This window comes from Ambystoma mexicanum, chromosome 9 (genome assembly GCF_040938575.1).
Source record: "Ambystoma mexicanum isolate Mex_15411 chromosome 9, UKY_AmexF1_1, whole genome shotgun sequence".
Taxonomy (NCBI): domain Eukaryota; kingdom Metazoa; phylum Chordata; class Amphibia; order Caudata; family Ambystomatidae; genus Ambystoma; species Ambystoma mexicanum.
In genome coordinates this window covers 780,109,343-780,132,600 of record NC_090931.1, presented here as the reverse complement: position 1 = coordinate 780,132,600, position 23,258 = coordinate 780,109,343, and the positions used below count along the sequence as shown (strand labels likewise).

Here is a 23,258-nt window from a genome sequence, read left to right as displayed (position 1 = left end):
GTCAAACCAATACACAGGACAAGCCGGAGAACCAAAAAAGTCAAAGTCTTTTACATATAAGTAGGAAACTGGTACTGTGAAGAAGATGATGATTGGGAGTCTGAAGATCACCCCGGAGAAGCAGAGTGAGCGTTCTAGCTTCTTACCACAAGTGATTGGTCCAAAGAAGTACAACTATCCCAGGTGGAAGTTTCAAAGCAGATCAGCTTGGATACTGACGAGAGAGAGCGGTCCTCTGGAGAGGAACAGCACCAGCTGTGCAGGAAGGCAGCTGCCAGAGCCGCAAGGGAAGCCAAACGAAGAGGAAAGGGAGAACCCAAAGGTGGTCCGCCAGGCGAGGACTACTGCGGTTGCCACTGAGTAAATCCTCTAGGCATCCCAGGCCTTGGCAAAGTGCATGAGAAGGAGAATGCACAGCCGGGGAGTGTCGGAGGGTTGCTGAGCCGCTACAGACCCCGCTGGAAGGCCAAACGCTACCAGAGCCTAACAGAGGGATGCAGCTGCCCAGGAACCGCAGATACCTTTAAGAAGTAAGGAAATAGGTACAGGGGTGTCTGGGAGAAGCGGGAGGTCTGGGGAAGCAACTGGAAGCCTACACGGCAGGGAGTAGACGGTCTGGGACCCCGAGTGAGTTGTATTCCTGGTAGAACAGTGAACCTAGTGTATACAACAAAGCAGTGCAAGTCTGGAACCCGCACCCAAGTGTGAGAACGAGTAGAAGAGTGTGACCCTGAGTGAGGTGTAATCTTGGCACGAGAGTGAACCAAGTGTATACAACAAAGCAGTGCGCCTCTGGTCCCCACCTAAATAAGAGAATAAGAGGGTCAAGGACCCTGAACGAGTTGTGTACTTGCCATGAGAGTGAACCAAGTGGATGCAACATCACAGTGAGCGTCTGGGACCAGCCCATATAAGAGAGAAAGAGGGTTTGGGGCTCTACGAGAAGAAAGGGAGAGAGTATGGGAGGGAACACTGGCTTGGCACGAGAGTGAACCAAGCCGAGTAAAGTATTGTGAGTCTGGGACTCGCCCCCACATGAGAGATTAAAGCAAGAGGGCAAAGAACCCTGGAACTGACAAAAGGAATCCTACACTTGATAGCAAACTATGCCAAGTTCAAGGATAAAGAAACACAAGATGCCTTACCTCGTGAGTTGCCCTGGGACATTTTAGCGGAGAGAAAAGAGGCACAGGAGCCCTAAAAGAATAAGCATAAGATGAGACGAAATATAGGGGAAAGGAGCACAACCCTTGCACTGGAAACTGGTATTTTTTTAACATTATTTTGCATCACTTTTTTTTTTATTACCAGAGAGACTGGAAACTTTTTTGTTGGTTGAAAACACAAAGAACACTTGTTACTTTGTGAAGAGACCATCCTTGCACCGTTACGTTAGATTGTTAGTGTTAGGGACAGAGGTAGGTTTGAGACGAGACGGGGACAAACCTTTTAGTTTTAGACTTACTGACAATTTCACTAGTTTTCCTTGAGGTAGGGAAGCCCTTCTTAGTTAAAGGGACAGAGAAGTATTTTTCCAACATTTTATTATTAAGTAAAGGTTTATAACAAAAACATACCACCATTGTGTCCGAGCCTTACTTATGCAGCCTTACATTTCCAAGTGACCCTGATAAAAAGAGGGACACCTTGCTCTTTAATTCCCATTCTTGTTCACCCTAGTACTTGTGGAGATCTGAACATTTTAAGTAACTGAAACAATGTTGCTTTTACCAAAATAATAAATATGTGCATGGTATTACAAAGCACTATATAAAGCTGGTGCCTTTAGACTTGTAAGTGTTTACAAATAACCGATTATTAAATGTAAAATTAAAATGCAAATTAATAACATCATTGGCGAGCAGGAGTACTGCAATGTATGGGAATTTTAAATCTTCGGTCTTTTGTCTTTTTCTACAGTGAAGTCATGAAAATGAAAAGAAGATACGAGGTTGGTCTGGAGAAACTGGACTATGCTTCGTCTCAGGTGGCCACCATGCAGATCGAGCTCGAGGCGCTGCAGCCACAACTTAAGGTGGCGAGTAAACAAGTGGATGACATGATGATCGTCATTGAAAGGGAGTCCATTGAGGTAGCAAAGACTGAGAAAATTGTGAAGGCTGATGAAGCAGTGGCAAACCTGCAAGCTACCGCTGCGAAAGCAATCAAGGACGAGTGTGATCATGATTTGGAAGAAGCGTTGCCAATTTTGGAATCAGCCCTTGCTGCTCTGGACACTCTCACTTCAGCGGTATGATGTTTTATTTGTATACTTGTTATATTCCAGGTGTTACCTTTTATGCGCATGCGTGGAATGCATTGCAAGATAGTTTATGGTTTGTACTCACGGAGCACTGCAGCTGAGAGCCAGATAAGAAACTGCACACATATTGAGGCCCCCAGAAAATCAAGGGCTCAGGGATGTAGCATATTATCCAGACGGCTGGAGAGGGGATCCATAAGTGCATAACCTGTTGCTAATTAGTGCAGAAGTAGGCCTGAAATGCTGCTTTCTATCCTATCTCGTCTTTGAGGATGTGTCAAGGGGGGATCCAAACACTGCATGCTGATCCCCTCACTCTGGCAGTGTCTTTCATCATGAAGCAAAGGCTTTGAATGCCCTGATGAGATCGGGTTTAAAATGGCCTCTGTCCTACCTGTACCAGTTTCTGCTGTGAGGTAATGCAGATGTGGCCACTCCCAGTTAACTCCTTGTTTCTGTCTTTTAAAGACCGAGAGCACGGAGTTGCTACAGCCTCTACGGTTACCTTCTTTGCTTTATCTCATTCCAAGGGAAAGACTTCTTTTGAGTGGCCCTTGCACAACAATACATGCAGTATTCTGGCAGTAGAATGGAAAACCTTTCAGGCAGTCCGGAAGGGGAAACAGTACTATGTGACCTTCCTGGACAATATTATGTTGCTCTGAAGGGAAATTCCTGCTGGAGCCCATTGGTAATTATATGCTCTCAGGGGCAATATGATGTTTCACTGTTGGGCTATAAAAACACCAATTGGAAGTGTTAATCAGCACTGGTGTGCAGGATTACGTGGCACTGGTGGGCAACATTCTTTGACACTTATTGGAAATAAGGTGTGGCATTGATGTGAAAAGACAGCTCTGACTCTTAGTCCAGTCCACACTCAAAATAAGTGTGACTTTCATACCTTCTCTGAGACTCTGCTAACCTTGTATGCTAACATGGTACAGCACCTAAGCTTTCAACGTTCAGCAAACTTGCTGATTAGGTGGGATTATCGAACTGGGGAAGGGGTTAAGTTAGAGACAATGGGCCTCATTACGAGGTTGGAGGTAGCCATGCCGGTTTTACCCCCAAACTCTGCTCCGGCTCCCGCGAAAGGGGAATCACCGGGCCATTCCGACCTCGGCGCACACGGTAATTCCCCTTGCGCGGGTGCCGGAGCCAGTAGTCCCCATTCCCACCCCCATAGGGCTCAATGGGAATGGGGAGGATGGTAGCAGCGGTACCATTCCTAACGGTACCGTTGCTACCATCAAGTTCTGCTCGCGGGTGCCGGTACAGCCACCTGGTCAGACCAGGGGCACCCTCGAGCAAGAACTCGTAGTATGGCGGTATGGTAACACTGGTGCCGGTAGTGATACCGGCACCGTTGTTGCCTTACCGCCATACTCCTAATGAGGCCCAATGTGTTTCACATGCATAGAATGTACACTTGGCCCAATAAAGCTATTAGGAAATGTAATCAATTGACTAGCCATTCATTCCTGGGCAGATGTTGTATACCTGGGCATTTTCGGCAAATGATCATCTGAGGACTAAAATATTTGATCAGGGCTGCATCTGGATGCAGTGACCGATTTACAGTTGGAGAGACCATAGAAGGTGATAGGTAAGCCCTACTTTCACGCCTTAGTACGCAAACAATAGTAGAGGATTTTGGAAATTATCATCCAATTTGGTTTTGTGATGCTATTTTATGACATGTCAAACAAAGGAACCTTGGAACAGGCCATCCATTTTAGAACTGAGGGTTCTTGTTGAAAAAATGAGTAAGGATAGGTTCAAGATGGTAACCCTGGCACAAATCCTGGGAGCATTGTCATACGAGGATTGGGCAGTGACTTTGGGCGTGTAGGAAACTTTGCTCATATTCTTATCTGCACAGAACGTATTGATCATTTGTAGTGGCAGGACCTTATTGGCATTTCAGGATGTTGCCATATAGTCCAACCTCTGCATAATGAGTATTTACAGTGGCTGTGGCGATGGTGGGGGTGCATCTCAGATTGTCAGGTGTGAGGTTGTTGACTTATCTTGATTATTGACTAGACAAAATAGAAAGTCAAGGGGTGGTGTTTTTCTCACTCTGAGACCATGTCCTAGAAACATCATTTAGATTTACCCTCAATTTGAATGAATTCAAACTGCTTACATTTTTTTTATTCAGTTAATTGGGTTAATAATAAATGCAATGAAGCAAGAATGCATTCACCAGCAAAGAGAACTCGTGCAGTATTTATAAGAGAAGGTGCATTTCCACTTTAAAAGAAACTGAGCACAAGTATGTCCTTGATCATTCTTGAGTTAATAGCAAATCGCTAGGTCATAGGGAAGAGTACACACTGGCTAATTTAAGTGGTCATTGTGACCGCAGGGGGTACAGTGGAGAGGTCTGCTAGCAGATGTCTTACTGGTGATTGAGGGTCTTCTGCAAGATCTCAGCCGATGGAACAAGGCAGAGCTTGTGATGGGGGTGTCCTTTTTACTGGCTGGGTTTCCAGAATAGCTTTGTGACCGAGACCTCATGGACAGGCTGGCCTGCTCATCTTGGGAGCTCATTGGCCAGGTCCAGGTGGTTGGAATGTCAAGAAAAGGTCACATGTAAACCTGTTGGATCTCGGAATTAACAGGTTAGCCTTGTTTTTCACCTGCAGCTTCAAGAGAAAGTAGTGATAATCCAAATGGACATGAACTTTTCCATGAATTGAGACTTTAAATGTAACTAAATTGTACATTGAGGCTTAGATGCTGTGGTTATGAACGCAACATGTCTAGGTGCATGTCCCTGCAGGTGTTGTATTAACCAGCAGAAAGCAATGTTGGTGTAAATGCTCTCAACCGGACGCTTTCAGTAAAGACAAGTAGTCTTTCCATCAGTCCTTGGATGTGACACCCACATGTGGCTCGATTTGTGACTCGCAAATGCAAAATGTCTCGGTTTCTCCAGAGAGATCTCAGTAACGGTAATTTGGCACTGTTATTGCTGCTGGTGGCACTGGCGTAGCACCAGCTATATTGGAGGACAATGATCTTCATGGCTCCAAGATGGCAAGGCGGAAGCTGGTTTTCAGTCCTGCGCAATTTGCATTAAAGGATTGCGTATTTCAGGAGATGCGTACTCAGGAAATTAGCAACATTTGTCACCCAGACCGCAAACAGCTTAAGGTTGTACATTTGAATTCTTAGTGTGTGAGATTATACAGCTATGAACCTTCAAAGGAAGTACAGGAACTCGTGCTTGCGCCCATGTGACAGAGTGCTAGAAAGCTGTATTATTGTAGAGGGTTGAGGTATTGTCAGCAACCTTATGTCTAGGGTATTGGATGTCACTGTAAGGGTCTAATTGGCAGCATTGCCAGGTTTTGTGAAAAAGCCAGACCAAGGCCCTTTCTTCAACATACTAAATGTAATGCAGTTTGCTAGTGTCTAGTGGTATCTACTTGTACTTTGTATGCCAAGTCATTGCAATCTGAACATTGTTAGTGCCTACCTTTTAGCCAATATTTGCAGCAAATTCAAATTCATGATGGTTGATAATGTTTTTATAAGTTGCCATATTATTGGCCTGTAGGGTCAGTGAGTTCAAAATAGGCCTTAGACTGCGTTTTCAAAAGTCCCATTAAAGTCTGTGAAGAGGTGACAGAGATCGCATCTAAGCAGGGATTTCAGTCTTGACAATTCTAGGTCTGATGAGTAGAGGTTGAAATGCAGCATGTTGTTGTTCCTTGTGGACACACACTTGGAGGCTGTGTTTAAACAAACCATTTCTAGGTGGATAGTGGCATGTGTTAGACTTTGCTAGGAGACTCCACCTGAGAGCTTTACAGCAGACTCCTGGGTGGATTAGCCGGCTTGGGGTGCATTTTGTTTGATTTAGGAGATACAAAAAGTGGCTGCTATTTGTCTTACCGTACATTTGGTGGACATTGTCTGCACTCTGACGCTAAGGTGGAGGCTCTTTGTGGGGATCTGCGGTTTCGGCATACCTTTGACTAACATGTCTTTTCAGTAATGTCTGTTTGAGGAAACTACATTCAATTTAATAAAAGGCATTGCTGGGGGACGTGTCAAAAAGTAAATGGTGCCCATAGAAAGAAAAGAAGGTTCTTTCCATTAGCGTAAGCTTAGTTTTGATGGACAGCTTGTTTCTCTGCAGATTTGTTATTGCCTGTACATCACATGACTTGGAATTCCTTGTCCGGCTGTGGCGGGAAGTAGCCAAGGAACTGTTAGGCACAGGTAGAGTTGGGAGTGTCACTTGTACTCAAGGATGCTGTTGCTTCTGGGCTTAGGGTCATAGTAATACGACACATCCTGGTTGACCCTGGAAAGGGAATGGTGCTTTACAGCCCCTGCATCTCCCCGACACTGAATACAATCCCCCACACACCCTCTGCCCCCCGACAGCCCACTGCGTTTTGAAATATTTAAAATATCACACTATTATTGAAATGTTGAAAATCGTCGATTCAAAAGATAAGGAATTTGCAGTGGTAACAAAGTAGCTATCAAACCAGTATTAGTCTTATATCTGCAACATTTAATTTACCTTTTTTTGCTTCTTGAAAGCCATATAAGTTACTTTAAATAACAGATTTTATGAAATCTCCATTCTATAACATAAAGTTTGCTGCTGCTTTTCCGGAATGGGGTACACTCACTCGTCCCAGTGTAACTTCAGAATAGTTGGTGACAGGACTCTGATGTATAATGCATTTGATGTGATGGGGGATTGTTAAAGGGTGTCCTGCAGTGATATGTCCCTTTTATGCTTCCAGGACATAACAGTGGTAAAATCCATGAAGAGTCCACCTGCAGGTGTAAAGCTTGTTATGGAAACGATTTGCATCTTAAAAGGTGTGAAACCAGATAAGATTCCAGACCCATCGGGCTCCGGAAAGAAGATTGAGGATTACTGGGGTCCAGCAAAGAGAGTATTGGGGGATATGAAATTTCTACAGTCGCTTCATGAATATGACAAGGACAACATTCCTCCAGCATACATGAGCGTTATTAGGAAACAGTACATCACAAATCCAGAGTTTGTGCCAGACAAGATTCGGAACGCATCTACAGCAGCAGAGGGTCTGTGCAAATGGGTCATCGCAATGGATTCCTATGACAAGTAAGCCATCTTGTAAAATGACATGTATGTGCATATATCAGTGTTATTGAAAAATGCTAAATCCACCAGAATTCGAAATGGAATCCTTACATTATCTTAGCCGTGAAATATATGTGGAATTTGCATATACAACCCATTTTATGGTTACCTTTTTGTTCTGATAATGTTAGCTTTGCTATGGAGGGAATACTTGGATTTGGCCAAAAATGTAAGGTTCGAAATAGTGATTTAATGTCATGAACATGTCACTACTTTTTTCTTTATTCAGATATTCGTTACAGATCTACGATTTTTGAATTTTGAATAGTGAAAACGTTGACTAGAAAATGCCAAGCAGCTATTGTTTATATTAAAAATACTAGACGTTGGAAATTTAAAAATCAAATATAATAAATAATTTAAAATAATGAACTTGAAAATGAATTTTGATGCACAAAAGAAATCACCTTACCATGGCTCAGCTGATCTCTAACCGATTCTAAACTCCTAAACAAAACAAATATCGCCATAAATCTGGGGGGTGGCGATGGGTGTTCCTGCTGCTGTGCACCATTTCTTTCATCTAAACTCTATCCAGTAGTATTATACCCATGTGACTCTGCAACTCTATGCTCCTCACATAGGGTCTCATTACGAGTCCGGCGGTCACCCTGCTGGTGCTACTGGCGAGTTGCCGCCAGACTCGTAAAGTTTTACTGGCGCCTGACGTCCCAGTGCCATCGGCGGCCCGGGAAGTCAGGCGTCAGTAAAATGTAAGTCCCCATTCCCATAGAGTCCCCTAGGAGTGGGGACTCGGAAGTGCTGGTATGTTGCTAACTTGTTTCCGGACCAGCAAACTTGTAACAAAGCCCATAGTCTCTCCAAAACCTGCCACCCTCTCTCTGCCTAGCATGTTCTCCAAATGTTTTGAACAGTCCTCCTTAAATAACTGTCTTTTATTGAGTCCCTTTTCCAAAGTCAGTGTGGTTAAATCAACATTTCAAATATAATATGAATGTTAAGGTTTTCTGAATTCTCCGTTCAACATTTTGAAGATTTCACATTTTTCATTCTTCTTTTAGGGAGGTACCTACAGTATATAGTAAGCACTTTCATTGGCTGTCAGTTACCAGCTGAATCATGTTCAGGGCCTTTTGCCTTATTCATCAGGCCTTCCATCAGAGTGGTTCTCCTTTCCTCCAGCAGAAATTCATCAAGCACATCTCTGTAGATAATCTTCGATCTGCACATCTTGGGCTACTAGAAGTGCCCCATTTATCACTGTATTTAGGTGGCTGATCATGTTCCTACTTGGCATCCAAACTTTAGAATTTGCTTTTCTCTCATCTAACACCTTGATGACATCTTAGTTTTCATAAGAATCATAAAGCCTCGCTCTTCTCTGCAGAGTACCCCTGCCCAAAGCCAATAATATTTGTCTTGTAAGGTTTGTGCCTCATCCATAGTGCCAAGTTGCTTGACGTCAACCATTGCAATTTATAAATACTCTGAACTACACTAAACTACACAGCTTCTGCTTGAATACATTGACGCTTAACTTGTGAAATGTTATTGTTATGCTTTCTACATCCAGCATTACTCAGAAGTGCCTTTCATGGTGTGCAACTCTTTTTTTAAGAAATAAAAATTGGATTGATTTAATTACAGTATTTCTCAGCAATATAAACCCACAATGTTTACGCATTAAAATACTATAGCAGAGTAGAAAATGGCAGATGAATTAATACTGTCAGTCCTTTCAAATCTGTAAATAATATTTTTTCAAATTGTCCTATAATTTAGGTACACAAAAGATACAACAGGAAAACATCAAACAAACAAGGCACACAAAATGTATTCATAGAAATCCTTCAATGGCTTCCATAGATGATCATATGCATCGCATTTGGGTGATGCCAGACCACCACACCAGACATCAGTTTCCGGCAGCACTAGGGTAGCAGACACCCTGCCCCATGGGTGCCTTTTATGCTGAAACCCTACTCACCTACTCATCCTCTTGGTCATACTCCACTTTTCTCCACCTCTCTGCTGGCTTCTCTGCGGTTCTGCTGCAGGAAAGTGTGTCTAGGCATTAAAAAGTTATCTTGTTGCAACAAAGCCTCTCACTCAGAGGCCCAGTTCCAGAGATGGTTAAGTCACTTACAGCCTGGGGGTTTTTGTGGCCCACAGTTCTTTCTTGTCTCTTGGTTGGTTTGGTAGCCGTCCCATTATTTTTGTCTGGTTGTTTAGATCGCCAGAGATTTTGCCAAAGGGTCTCCAGGCTTTCCCTGAGTCCGAGTGCTATTGATAAGGAACATCAAGAGTAATTGCTGAGAAGTTCCGGCTATGCCCCAGTATTTCCGCCAGGTTCATGGCCACCTGAGTAGGTGAAGGCGATGGGTGTGTTATCTTAGTCCTTCCATGTCTATAGGGACACAATGCTGCACCCACCACCCTGCTTTACTCTGCCTCCTCATTGTTCCAAGACATCCATATTCTTAAGGGGATCCCTTGCTCTGAGACTCGGGTTTCGTTTTCTGAACGTTCCTCCGTTTCTTTCTCCTGTGACTCCCTGAGGTCTTAGCCATAGGCTTTTCCCTCCACCTCTTCTTACCTTGCACATCTCAACATGTTTCTGCTCCTCCTCTAAAACATAAAGGGCCTCATCATAATTTTGCAGGTCTGGAATTAAAGTACCAGTAGTAATGTTTACCGGTACTATTCTGGAACGGCAAACTACAAGTTTTCTGGTGGGGTGCACTAAAAGCTGGAGGTAAATCAGGCACCCCACTCACAAAAAACAGCCGGAATTACCCCCCATCGAGTCCTGCGGACTCCATGGAATGGGGAATTACTTACCCTTGCCGGCAGCTATAATCTGCCGGTATTACTGTCAGATCAGGTACCGATAATGGTAATACTGTTTGCCGGTAATGAGTCTTTTCTTGAGTCTCCACATCCTCTTCCCTACATCCTCTTCTCTCTCAAAATATTTCTCTAACTCCCCTTAAATGTATTCTTCCTCTCTTCTCTTGGTGTTCCTTCCAACCTCATCCTGGATCCCCCCCTCCTCCGCAATCCTAATGTTATGCCACACCACCTGCTTACTCTTCTCTCCCTCCTCCTCACTTCTCCTGATATTCCTCCTCACAACCTTCTTTTTTTCCTTCACCACTTCAATCTTTCTGGTATTATCCCGCATTGCTACAATATCAAAAAGGAAGGTTTGTAACACTAGTCACTCTTATGTCCTTGGCATCAAACTACTGAGAAACGGCCCTCATTTTGACCCTGCCGGTCCGGAAACAAGGGTGCCGGTAAGTTTACCGGCACCGTAGTTTCCAAACCGGCATATTACAGGTCTGCTTGTTGGAGCCGCCATGCCTGACAGGTCTGACCCTGCCAGGCACAGCGACCACAGTAGGCAGACCAGTCATGGAAGCAACAGCACCGTTAGCAATGGTGTCAGTGCTTCTGTATACCCACTCCCATAGAGTACTATGAGACTCTATGGGAATGGGGAGTTATATTTTACCGTTGCTTGAATTCCTGGCCGCTGGAGTTGAAATCTCCCAGTGGCACCGGGAAGACAGGTGCCGGTAAATATTTACGGGTCCGGTGGCAACCCATCGGTAGCACCGGCAGGGTTACCGCCGGACCCGTAATGAGGCCCACTGTACCAAAATTATGGGCTTTCACGGTAACAAGCCACTCAAAAAATAAAAACGTTATTATATAAGCAAACAAAATTTGTATCGCTTTTGATAAAATCTTATGGTATAATAAAAAAAATGTACGTGCACATATTAACAATTATTGTGTAGTGTAGGTGTGGACCTTTTAGCTCTGCCCCTTTACCCAAATTGGGCCACCTATAAAATTAGTAAGTGCACCTTTTGTCCATAAAGCTAGTTTATTGTACAATGGCGGGGCGGGGGGCTTGGATGACATCTGGGTGTCAAACCAACCCTGGGCTCCCTGAACCACACAAAGAACACATATTATATACAGTTTACAACAGTTAATGCACTCCCCCAGATAGTGTTACAAAGTCATCCCTCCAAACATGATTGCTTGCCTGTACAGAGAAATCTAATACCCACGCAGTTCATTGGACACAGACATTATAGCACAATCCCCTAAAACTTATAATTACAAGGTTTACATTTTCAACACACCCTTTCCCAAAAGCCTCTCCATATTTGGTGGCAGCCTTGCCTCTTAGTTACAAAATAAGAGAATTCCTATTAATGACACACACACAGACCTACCAAAACAAAAAAACCTAAGCCCATGAAGACGAGAGAATGACACGTAGATTCCCTTTTGACCTATTCATGTTTGCTTATCGCATTGCCCAGACCTGTCCGTTGTCCGATTTTTATGATTTCTAGGTGAATAACCTTTTCCTATTCACATGAGTTCCACCCACTCTCTGACAACATACTCGTTCTCCTAAAATGTATTACTAATGGTCTCCGCAAGTGCCACAGGAGAGCCACCTGCATCAAACAACCCCATGAATTCACAAGATGCCTATCTCTTAGAACAATGAGCTCTCCAGTTCACCAGAGATCATATCTTCCCTTGCCCTCCAGCACTTGAGCCATCTGCAACCTGACCGCAACCACCATAGTTAACCAGCTTACAAAACCTGTTCCCTGACTTCCGACGGGCCTTTGCAAATCTTTGCCAGGATGACGAAAACACCCTTCTAATTAATCCACAATGCTGAGACCCATGATACGCAGACCAATCCCACCTAATATATTTCATGTCTTTTACTACATTCGAAAAACACTTCCCATACATGTGTACCATTATTTGTGCATTTTATACCTATTATGATCTCCTCTCATGACCGCCATTCATACAGTTAGACTCCACGTGCACAAATTGATCACCTGCTTTACCTGAGTATGGAGGGGCCCTCAGTGTGACAATGTTTCATCATTATGTTTCTGGATGCATGCAAATCTACAAATGTATCGCCTCTGTACAAAATAACATAAATTAACCTAAATGTAACACTTATCCCATTTACCATAAATATTGTAATATTTGTAGCAATTTGCGAAAGTGACAGAAATGACAACAATGACGTGTCCACACCGCCGTCCCCCCCGCCCCTCCAGTCAGGGGTATGGCGCGCAAAGTTCAAAATTTTCCAATTTCCCAACAGTAGAGAAAACATAGCAACATAATTCCAAGATCATTGATTGTATACATTGGTGTAGGTGAGTACCAATACCCCTTTCAACACTCCTTACCATGCTGTACATGTACATGTTTCTGTCTCTAGGCATTAATCAGCCAGACAATCCTCAGGGGCAATATTTCTCTTAACAGACATCTGTGGAACTTGTTATTGCGTAGAAGACTCATAATGTGTGCTGGAAGAACACCTCTTCCAGACTCTATCCAGGGTTATCTGTGGATGTAAAGAGTGATATCCTTAGTCTAATTGTTGGGTCTATTTAATGACTCAATTCCCACCCCACAAGGTTACTTCATAAAGTTTAAATGGTGTACCTGGATCAATTTCACATGGACACTGCAGACTTTTAATGTCAAATACACCCCACTCCTGATTGCTGCGGTTTGGGTTAATAAATCCTCAAAGATAAATCTGCAAAATAACCCAAGAAGAACCCAGATTTAATTTGAAACTTGCTCCTGCAATGTTGCTTTATTCTTACCCTCCTCATCTCCAATGTCCCCTCCTCCACTCTGTCCTTCTCTCGCCAGCCACTTGCTCCATTCTCCGGCTCCTACTTTACCTTCTTTCTTCGGCCTCTTGCATCATGCTTCCACTCTCTCTGATTGCCCACATTCTGGCAGATCCTTTTCCTTAAATAGGGCCGAACCCTGCCTGCAAGGACCCCCTTGACTAAATGGATTAAGATGTGTCTCTTCCCTGCTGTAGCATAACTCACTGTTCATGATCTGCATTCTTATTACACCCCTGCATGCCTGCATGAAACAAGCTGGCAATCTTGCTCACTGCCATCTTGGATTTGTATCTCACTCAGGCGCATATATTACAGAGTATGCTGGGGATACATTCCCAACAGACTTGCCTGCCTTCTCCCATTCGTGATCCTGAGCTTGTATGGATGTTTCACCAGCATGAACATATGCACTTTCAAGTTGTTCATTGATGGAGCATTTCTGACTCGGTTGCTGCGTGTACCTTTACACTAATGGCACCTCCCAGCCTACCAGGGACAGAAGAGAGTTGTATCAATATGGGACCATGCCTGTGTTGGATTTTAGTATCCCTTGGCGTGTGACTGTGTGGACAGGGGATTCTACACCACTGAGATTCCTTAAAGGGACAGATGCCATTCTAAACACCACCTGTCAGGACCTTGCCTACCGAGATGGGTGTGGTGTGCTTGGGATCCTGCCCAAACTGCCTCTGGGATCATCATCGCTAAGCAGGTGGCATCACCTTGCCCTATGTCCCCCACCATTCACCTCCAGATTCAGCCAAGGCACGGTCCTCAAAAACCTTTGGGAAACTACACTAGCTTTCAGTTCAAAGTAAATGGTAATCCTGTCAAAATGTTTACCCCTAACTTGTAAAGCGGCAGAAGATCCAGTCCCTCATGGCTAGGCCTCCAGATAAGCATTGTACTGGGTCTTTTTATGCATTCAAATCTTGTAAATAAGACACCTTTTATCTTTCTATGCATACCATTTACGCACCAGTTGAGAGAAGAGTGCAATGCAAAGGGCAAAGGGCAAAGGGCTTTCTGGCAACCAGAACACCTCTTTTAATTCTTATCTGCATGGATGAAATTGCCAGCATGTAGGAGCAGTTCGGACATTTTTCTCTGTGCTGCATGCACTGAGTCTGTCAGAAACAGCACACATTGAGAGGAGGAATGGTTTCTTTCTGTTCAATTTCTGCTGTGTTTTGGGTCTGTTGATGCTCATGGAAATGATGCATTTCATAATCCATGCATATTTATTTTCCTAGTATTTTAGGGTCATAGCAGTAATTTTTTTTACTTTTTTTTTATTAGTTGGTTTGGTCATGATAGCTCAAGACCTTCCAACGTATACCAAAGTTAAAAAGACAAAATATCAACCATATATAACATGTGAAACAAAATATATCAACAATAAAATCTTAACACAAAAATAACAATTCCAAATGAATTAAACGTCATCTCGTGCTATACATATACAGAATAGGATAAAAGAACAAAAGAAAAATGTTCCACTGTTATTAGCATTATTCCTGCATCACACTAAATTCTTTTTTCTTCTTTAAGCCCAGATGATGCAACAAATTAAGAATTGCGTATCTCACATCTTTCCTAGTAGTGTGAAATAATTGAGACCATAAACTATCATAGCATAGGATCATAGCAGTAATACGATGGAAAACTTAATACAATTGGAAAGTATTCTTTTCACAAACAAATTATGCCTTTTAGTGAATGCTTGCTTGCATTTCACCAAAATATTATTCAAACTTCCTGTGTTCTGTGCATTTATCATTAATGATGATGACAATGAGGTGTTATTTATATAGGGCTTTCACCAAAGGGCCATACATATTTCACCAAAGGGCCATACATATAACATATTTACATCCAATTATCACCCAACTGAAGTTGATTTTTCAACCTCAGAAGGATGAAAGGTAGAGTTGGCCTTCCTGGGAGGATTTGAACCTGCCACCTACAAATCACCCGGACATTGCAGCGAGAACTCAACCTGCTGAGATATCTTACCAGTGCATGATGCATCAAAATGCATCTATGTAGTGTGTTCATACATTTTAATGTGTGTGAGAAGGATTTTCATAAATACAATTACTTTTTTGAAGTCAGACATCCTTACTACACAACTGTTTTAGTTGTATTCTATTCATTTTCAAGTTTAGTAATTTTCTATTTGCCTTTAAAAAAGTATTTACACTCTTACTAAGGCAAAATATTGTTAGTCTTGCAATTAAATTGATGCTCTAATTATTAAAACAGTGTGTACATTACTGCCACCTCAAAACCTTTTCTGGGGCATGGATATGTGTTCAATGTCTAGTTTAAACTTCCATTAAACCTTATTAGTACCCGGCGAGGGACAATCAGATTGTTGCAAACAATCTGATTGGCCCTCGCTGGTTCTTTACCAGCCTGACAAGACTCTAGTTGCCGCCACGTCCCTCCTGCGAGTTGCCACCATGGAAAGGGAGAAGGGACTACAGCTAGTCCCTTCTCCCGTTCAATTGTGGCCATTTTCTTTGGGGTGTTTCCCTATTTTTTTAATGGCCTATTTTTTTAATGGCTGGCCATGGAAAGAGGCGGCCATCTTATTTGTTTACTTTTTTACTCTTTTCAATGGCCACCATGGAAAGGGAGAACCGACTTTGTATCCTGTTCCATAGCGGCCATTTTCTTATCATTTTTTTTCAATTGCAAAGGCTCGAGGATCTCACAACTGAATAAAAATGCTTTTAGTACCCTGGTCCCAAGGGCCAGAGTACTAATAGCAATAAGCCCCTTGCTTTGGGGGCCGCTTCAGGTAATGCCCCGGAGCCTGCGAATGGCCCGAGCGAATATCCCCTCCCCCCCCAGCTCAGGGCTTATTGCTTAAACAAGCAGTCAATGTTGTAAATGGTACTATAAATGGTCAGCGGCATCAAGGGCCTTGCTCAAGGGTGAGTGGTTGTCATTACAGCAATCATAGTGGTCACAGCCTCTTTCAAGTCTTCAAAACTACACTTAAAATATTAAAAACCTGAATCGGCAGTCAGCATAAGCACCGTTAAAAAAACAAAAAATGAATTGGTAAAATTTGTAGTGAAATGGAAAGTCACTTAATTTAGAGGTACTCCAGATAGGTATTTAACTGTTTATGTAGCGCTTCATGCAGGGTTCCTTCAACTTCTAAGCAGTGTGATTATTATTACCTCAGTCGGTAGTTCAGTGACCTATGAAGAATGTAAGGCTAATGCTGGCTAGCCAACTTTTGACCATGAGATTATATATAGATGTTCGCATTGAGCACTTGCCTCTCTGCGCTATCGTATCACAACACTGTCATACCATTAAGAAGAACTAGTTCCAGTAAATAGACTTTAATAGTCAGACAATTCTATCATCCAACCTCAAAGCACAGAAAACAATTCATTTTTGCTTTACTGTGTAATTGGCCACGTTTGCCTACATTTAAAAAAATAAAATATATACAGAAGAGATCAAGGGGCTGATTTATGGAATTATTTGCGCCGACAAACGGGATTTGTGCGCCATTCTGACCGCAAATCACCATTTGTTAAACAGGGATTTGCGGGCAGAATGGCGCACAAATCCCTGTTTTTCGGCGCAAATAATTCCATGAATCAGCCCCTTAATGTACAAGAAAAATGAAAGTCGTAGTGAGTGACCTATCCTCCTTTAATATCAACATCATCTTCTGCAACATGCTTAAGGAAACCAGCTGAATAGTGATTACTACACAAATCATTTGTTGTTCTAAGACTGAGCAAAACCCAAATCTGCAAATATTACATCCAGCAAGACGACTTGTATTGCTGGAACATGCAGTTCAGACGTGTATACTTGAAGGTAAGTGTTATTGATGTTGTTCAGTCCTCTTGTTGAATCTTACTAATCACCCGTTTTAAATGTTGTGTGTCATTACAGTAAAGTCTAAAATCGGTGCTTGAATTGCAGTGGTCTTTACATATAAATGACCTCTTTTGGCAGTGCAAGGAGAGTTTAATGCAATGGACAAGGCACATTTTCTGGAACTGGAAGACGCATTTCAGTTTGTTAGGTATTTGTGAGATGGTGAGTGCTAGGCGGGTTGTCATTTGCGTGTTCTCTATATTGCATCTGTTCGGCTGCCTTTACTGAGGTAGTGGATAGCAAATCCGTATACCCTGTCCCTAGGTGAAAAGCAACATCTTTTTAAAATAGTAACACTATTGGTAGTTCAGGAAACTCACAATGCACCTATGTAAAAATAACCAAATTGCAACAACTGTACAGCATGTTGGATCTGCATATTCTTCATGGTTTGTGCACATTTCCTTTTTAAGGGTTGCCAAGGTTGTAGCCCCTAAGAAAATAAAGCTAAATCAGGCTGAAAGCGAGCTGAAAGTTGCTATGGATGGTCTGCGGAAGAAGCAAGCGGCCCTAAAAGAGGTTCAGGATAAGCTGGCGAAGCTTGAAGTAACTCTTGAGGAAAACAAACAAAAGAAAGCAGACCTGGAAAATCAGGTAGGAATGCCTCATGATCACTACAGGAAAAGATGGCGCAAATTACTCGCCAGCTTTTTCAATGCTTTCTTCAGATGATGAGAGGCTCTGTATAAGCTATATCAGTTGTGAAAGTGGTAACATCATCAGTATGTAAATCCAGTCTCTTCTTGATTAAATAATGCATTTTGCCATAGTTTGATTATGCTATTTGAGATAACAATATAACACACTTTGAGGCTAACATAAAATGCTAGCCTACATCTCAAATTTGAAAGTAAAAACTGTTTTGCATTTTCTTTTTCAACTTTGCAAAATTATTTTAATTTATTACACATTTTTGGGGTAACGAAGTTCAGACCTGCCCCTGAGGGGTCAATGGATTGCATTACATCGATTCAGGGAACAGATATGACCTGGCATGTGTGGCGTTACAAATGGGAGCCGGGACATTTACACAGTAGTTTCGCAACTGCACTGCCACTGTTAAAGAGTGCTGGAGGAGAAAAAGGGACAGACGGGAGGTTGGGGATGGGGGAGTAAGTGTTAGGCGAGGAGGGGCTTTGAGAGGGCAGCTGACAAGTTGGCTGAAGCCCTCCCGCACTGGTTTGTGCTTCTTGACTGGCGCCAAAATGGCTGCCTCCACATCGCTCAGTTCTTGTAAGTACACAATGGCTTTGCTCGTACACCATAGCTTCGAATCGCAAGTGATCGGACAGATTGTTGCAGAGCGTAGAGAGACACAGTAAGAAGCCCTGTGCATAGGAAATGACACATTCATGGGAGGTGGAAGGGGCCTCGACTTGCACTTTTAAATCATGTCTGAGGACACGTGGAACCTATCATGGGCATTTTCTGTGTGAAAAGTAGAATCTAGCATGATAATGTGTTTAATTGGGGCAAAACTGGCATGGTACAGTTGAAATGTCTATGACAATGTTGTGGTGGTAATGTGCAACTGGAATTGCCATTTTCTTTGAGTGAAGTAGAAACAAGCATGAGCATCTTCGTAATTTTGGAAAAACGGGATGCCGCTGCTGGAACTGGCTTGCAGATAAGTAACTTGGGTAGTTTGCAACTGGTGTGACAATGATGAAATTAGCATCTCATCGTTTAGAATGACAGTCTGCTGCGTTGAACAGAACTCTGGCATATTGACGGGTAACATGGTGTATTTGAAGAGCAAAGGGTCCGAGTGAGGGAATATTTGGTTGGCTGAGTGAATGTAAAAGGTAGTTTTATTTTAGTTTCCTTAACCAATTTCTAATCCCACACTGAGGGGACAGTCCTTTCCAAAATGGAGGGAGGAACCTAGAGCTGATTGGATTAAGCCCTTCCAATCAGGCAGTTTGAAACCTTAAAAAATGTTCTATTCCTGCCTTTCATTATTTTTTCTGAGATTAACAGAATCTATTTGTTAGAGCTTTAGCGCAAGGCCTTTCGAGGGCCCTCAGGAGAGCAGGTATCTCCCAGCACTTTTCAGGGAGTCGCTGTGTGGGACATGCTGCAGGAACTGCTGAGAGAAAGAAAGTTTAAGAGACTTTGCTATTTATTGTTTGAGTGGTGAGTCAGTTCAAGTCTTAAATGCACTACAGGATTTGGTCAAAACTCTTTTGAACTGTCCAAGATCCCTGAAGTTCTTGTTCCTCACAGAATCTTTAGTGAAGTCAATATCTGAAAGCTTATGGCAAATGCTTAAAGACGCTGTAATTGGTATCATCCTCCTATGTGCCTGTGGTTCAGCTAACGTCGCTCACCTTACAAAAGGGGATCTAGCAGCGCGATTAAGCATGTGAATGCAGAAATGACTTCTGAACAAACCATGGCCGCACAGCCCCCGAGTATCACTGAAGTCTCCTTCACATGATTACAGAGAACTACAAGGGAAGGTAGGTGCAGTGAGGAGCGTGGCTGAGGGTCTCGAGATTCCTGACGTGCCGCAGCAGCGAATGCTAGTTTACCCGCAAAACGTGTATCACATAAATGGCTAATCAGTCTTCCCAACATATGTTAGAAGATTTTGTGCAAGCACAGCACGCGTTATTTTCATCAGCAGTGCCAAGCATTTCAGGAGTAGCTTGGCTACGCACGTATAAGCATCGACTCTATGCGTATACGTAGAGTTAGAGCTGTTCGGCAATAAAAGATAACTCGCTCAAGAAAGCTCGTTGCTTCAATGGAGTACTGAAAAGGGTAAACTCCTATCTGAAAGAGTAAAAAGCAAGAAAACCATTTCTTTTCTTTCCAGTTGTTGCAGTAAGCATAGCTCCAGGCCTTCAGTGGAGGAGACCTGGCCTGGTGAGATGTCTGGGTGGGTAGTAGTGGAAGTAAAACAGCCCACTCACTGCTTGTTATTATGTGTGTATTTTAGACCTCAAGAAGTAGGAGTAGTCCATAGGATAAAGAGTTTTAGTGTTTATTGTTTTAGCCACGTTCCTTTTCCCTTATTGGAGATCCACTCTGCAGCTGGAGTAGAGGTTTTTTAAACATGATATCCAGTGACGGTCTGTGGGGTTTGGCAGCGCCTGTAGAATCCTCTTAGAATCTGACACCTGGCAGGTAGCCATGTGGAGCATATTGTTATCAACCGCACTCTGGATTATCAAACAGGATTCAGCTATACTTTATAAATCACCAAGTGTGTTGAGGCAGCCCCCTTGTACATTATAGCAATGCTGATTTTATTTTCTGGTGATTCTGATTGTATTTTATTATCTAGCACAAAAAACAAAGAAACATGAAAGGAGGTGGTCTGAAGAGGCATCAAAACACATCTTTCAGGAAGAATTAGACAAAGTAGCTTTGGTGGCTGCGGGGTCGCAACATCAGACACCACGGTTGACTGAGGTGGTCTGGTTTTTCGCCATATGTGCACCTAAGATTATGAACATGTCCTTTTACCGTGGAGAATTTAAGGGGTTGAGGCAGACCAGATCTTAGGGTGTGTCAGCCACACCAAAGCTGTTTTTAAGGATCTACATTATGGGGCTGTGCCACTCACACCACAATAACGAAAGCAAATGGATGCCTGTGAGAGTGTAGACCTTCGGAGGGCCTGTAAGAAGCAGGGTCCATAACAAATCTACTACTCAGCCTGGAGATTCTCGGGGGAACGGAGGGGGGTTGTCTTCCCTATGTAAACTGCACGGCTTAATGAGGTGTGGGGAGTTAGGAGTGCTCAGGGGAGTTAGGAGTGCTCAGGTTGTTGCATTATCACGAGTAGGTGGGAGAAAGGAGGAAACCAAGTCACCAGAGAGTCAGCAGATAGGAATAACTGTCTAGGCAATAAAAAGAATGAAGAGAAAGCCCATTAACGAAAAGAGGAGTGGAGTGGAGAGCAAAGAGAGAATAAAAATGAAGTACATATTCCAATGCAGAGACAAGGAGTGAGAAGGGGAAGGAGGGGAGACTGATCAGGGGTAAACAACTAAAGCCCCAAAAGAAATACAGATGGAAAAGGAACTTTGGGGGACAATGGCTATAAGGGGCCTAGTAAAGCCACTGTAGAGATGGACGCCCAAAAGGAGAGTAATAAAGAGGTAACTAAGGAAAAAGAGAGGCATCTTGGTAAAGGGATTTGGAACAGTCAGCCAGAGGGACAAACAGTGGCTACAGTACAGTCTAGTACAGAGAGAAAGGGGGACTTTTTGGGCTAGCCAGGGTAGACCAGTGATCCGAGGCAAAGCCTACTGAGGAAGAGAAGGACAGAGAGGAGCAAAAGGAGCGATGGGGAAGGTGGAGTAGGGGCAGTAGTATGGGGGAGGGCAGGGGGGGGACGGGGGGTGTGTGTGTGTGTGTGTGTGTGTATGTGTGTGTGTGTGTGTATATATATATATATATATATATATCAGGGGGAACATGTTGAGAAAATGTGACCTACAGAGGACTCAGAAGAAACTAGGAAAAGTATACAGGTTTGGGACCAGGTACAACTCTGCAAGATGAGAACAGTTTGTCAACATCAGGAAAAGAGAACCCCATATTTCTGTGGACCACAAGAAATAATTGTGAGACACTTAAAGCTCAAGAGGCTGAGTGTCTGTTTCCAATGTAGCCAGGGACATGACTACTGTAAAGACAGGGAAGAAGTGGAGATTTACCACCTAAGAAGACACTGAAGTGGAATATCGTTGTGGCCTGGTGGCTTAGCAAAGCTTGGAAATTTTAGTGTGCAATGTCAGTTTCATGCATGATTGTAGGACTGTGATTGTTCATTAAAAAAAAGCACAGTACACTTGCTCATAAAGTATTCTTTAATCACTCACTCATGGTGGAGATGACTTTTAAGATTATAAATACCAGGAAAATAATCATATAACAACGAGTATCACAGATAGGTAACTATCATAGTGTTGTCTGAGTACTCTGGATAGAAACATGTTCTGTCATAGTTAACAGGGAAATCCTTTCAAAGATAGACACTGCCTTTATAGTATGCAAATACTGTGTCAATTCACTTAGACAGATTTTCAGTTGAGTGTTTGAGACGTTTGAGAATTTAAAATAAGGGGCACTCAATTAAAGGTTGGAGGTCCTCGGGCCATCAAACAGCGTATCGGTTGCTAAGGCACCTAAATGGAACATTGGGCATAATGAGTTACCAAACTAGAAGGCTGAACATCTACCGCTATCAAATAATCTGATCATAGTGCTATAGTACCAGCATGTTGTCACAAAGGTAAAATGGGGAGCTGTAAGGAAGCTGGTAAATATACATTATGGAAATATGAGTATGTAATAAAGTAAGGGAAACTGCGAGTTCCAAGTAAACAGACAGCTTCATCCGGTTTGGTTTATATTTGGTATTCCCAGAAAGTAGAGGATACAGTAGAAAAAGAAAGACTGGAGATAAGAAGTTCTTAAGAAGTTCTCATGGTCAAAGAACCAATAGTGAAATGTTCTGCATATTCTGTGTCTGTCAGTGATCTAAAATAGATATGAGTAAATGTGCAGTGTGTAATGTTCACCTGTTCTTTAGGTGAATTAAAGGGGTTTAGGTAACACCATAAACCTCTTCAATGTATCTGGTTTACTATTTATTTCATTGAAGATTGCTTTCCTTTAGCTTCCTATTAAAGGTGCTGTGCATAATTGTCAGTCTAAAAATGTCAATGTAATGTTCATAGACTATTTGAAAACATCTCCAGTATCTTACTTCCTGTCAGAGGAGTAGCAGGCAGTAACATTTTCGTATTTACTTTCTTATGTTTAAAGGTTGACCTGTGCAGTAAAAAGTTGGATCGAGCAGAACAACTGATTGGAGGCCTTGGGGGTGAAAAAACCCGCTGGAGTCTAACTGCTATAAAGCTAGGACAGCTTTATATCAACCTAATTGGAGACATTCTCATTTCTTCTGGAATTGTAGCTTATCTTGGAGCCTTCACATCCAGCTATCGACAAGTAAATTATTCCAACACTCAAATTTGCTGTTTTTGAAATGTAATTCAATGTTGGTCTAAGAATGAAGTTTGCACGTGGTAACCCATTTACCTTGCTATGGTCTGTATAGTGACCTGAATCCTGGCAACTTCCTATAACTTTACCACAAGACTGGGAGGGAAGGGCAAAGGACTATGCCTCATTAGCTCCTGTGAAATAACTGTGCACATACGCTGGTAGAAAAGTGATGTATTAAGGTGAAAACCAAGCCAGGGAAAGGGCCTAGGGA

At 42.7% G+C, this 23,258-nt stretch overlaps 1 protein-coding gene across 2 annotated transcripts in view; it reads left to right on the top strand.

The window, feature by feature from the left end:
* The window catches only part of DNAH7 (dynein axonemal heavy chain 7), a 1,167,586-nt gene that overhangs the window by 809,786 nt on the left and 334,542 nt on the right, over positions 1 to 23,258 (top strand). For both annotated transcript variants that reach the window (XM_069615701.1, XM_069615700.1), the window contains 4 exons: positions 1,921 to 2,251; positions 7,042 to 7,388; positions 17,431 to 17,611; positions 22,805 to 22,990. In XM_069615701.1, coding sequence (XP_069471802.1) covers positions 1,921 to 2,251; positions 7,042 to 7,388; positions 17,431 to 17,611; positions 22,805 to 22,990 — 1,045 coding nt within the window. The remainder of the gene's footprint in view (positions 1 to 1,920; positions 2,252 to 7,041; positions 7,389 to 17,430; positions 17,612 to 22,804; positions 22,991 to 23,258) is intronic.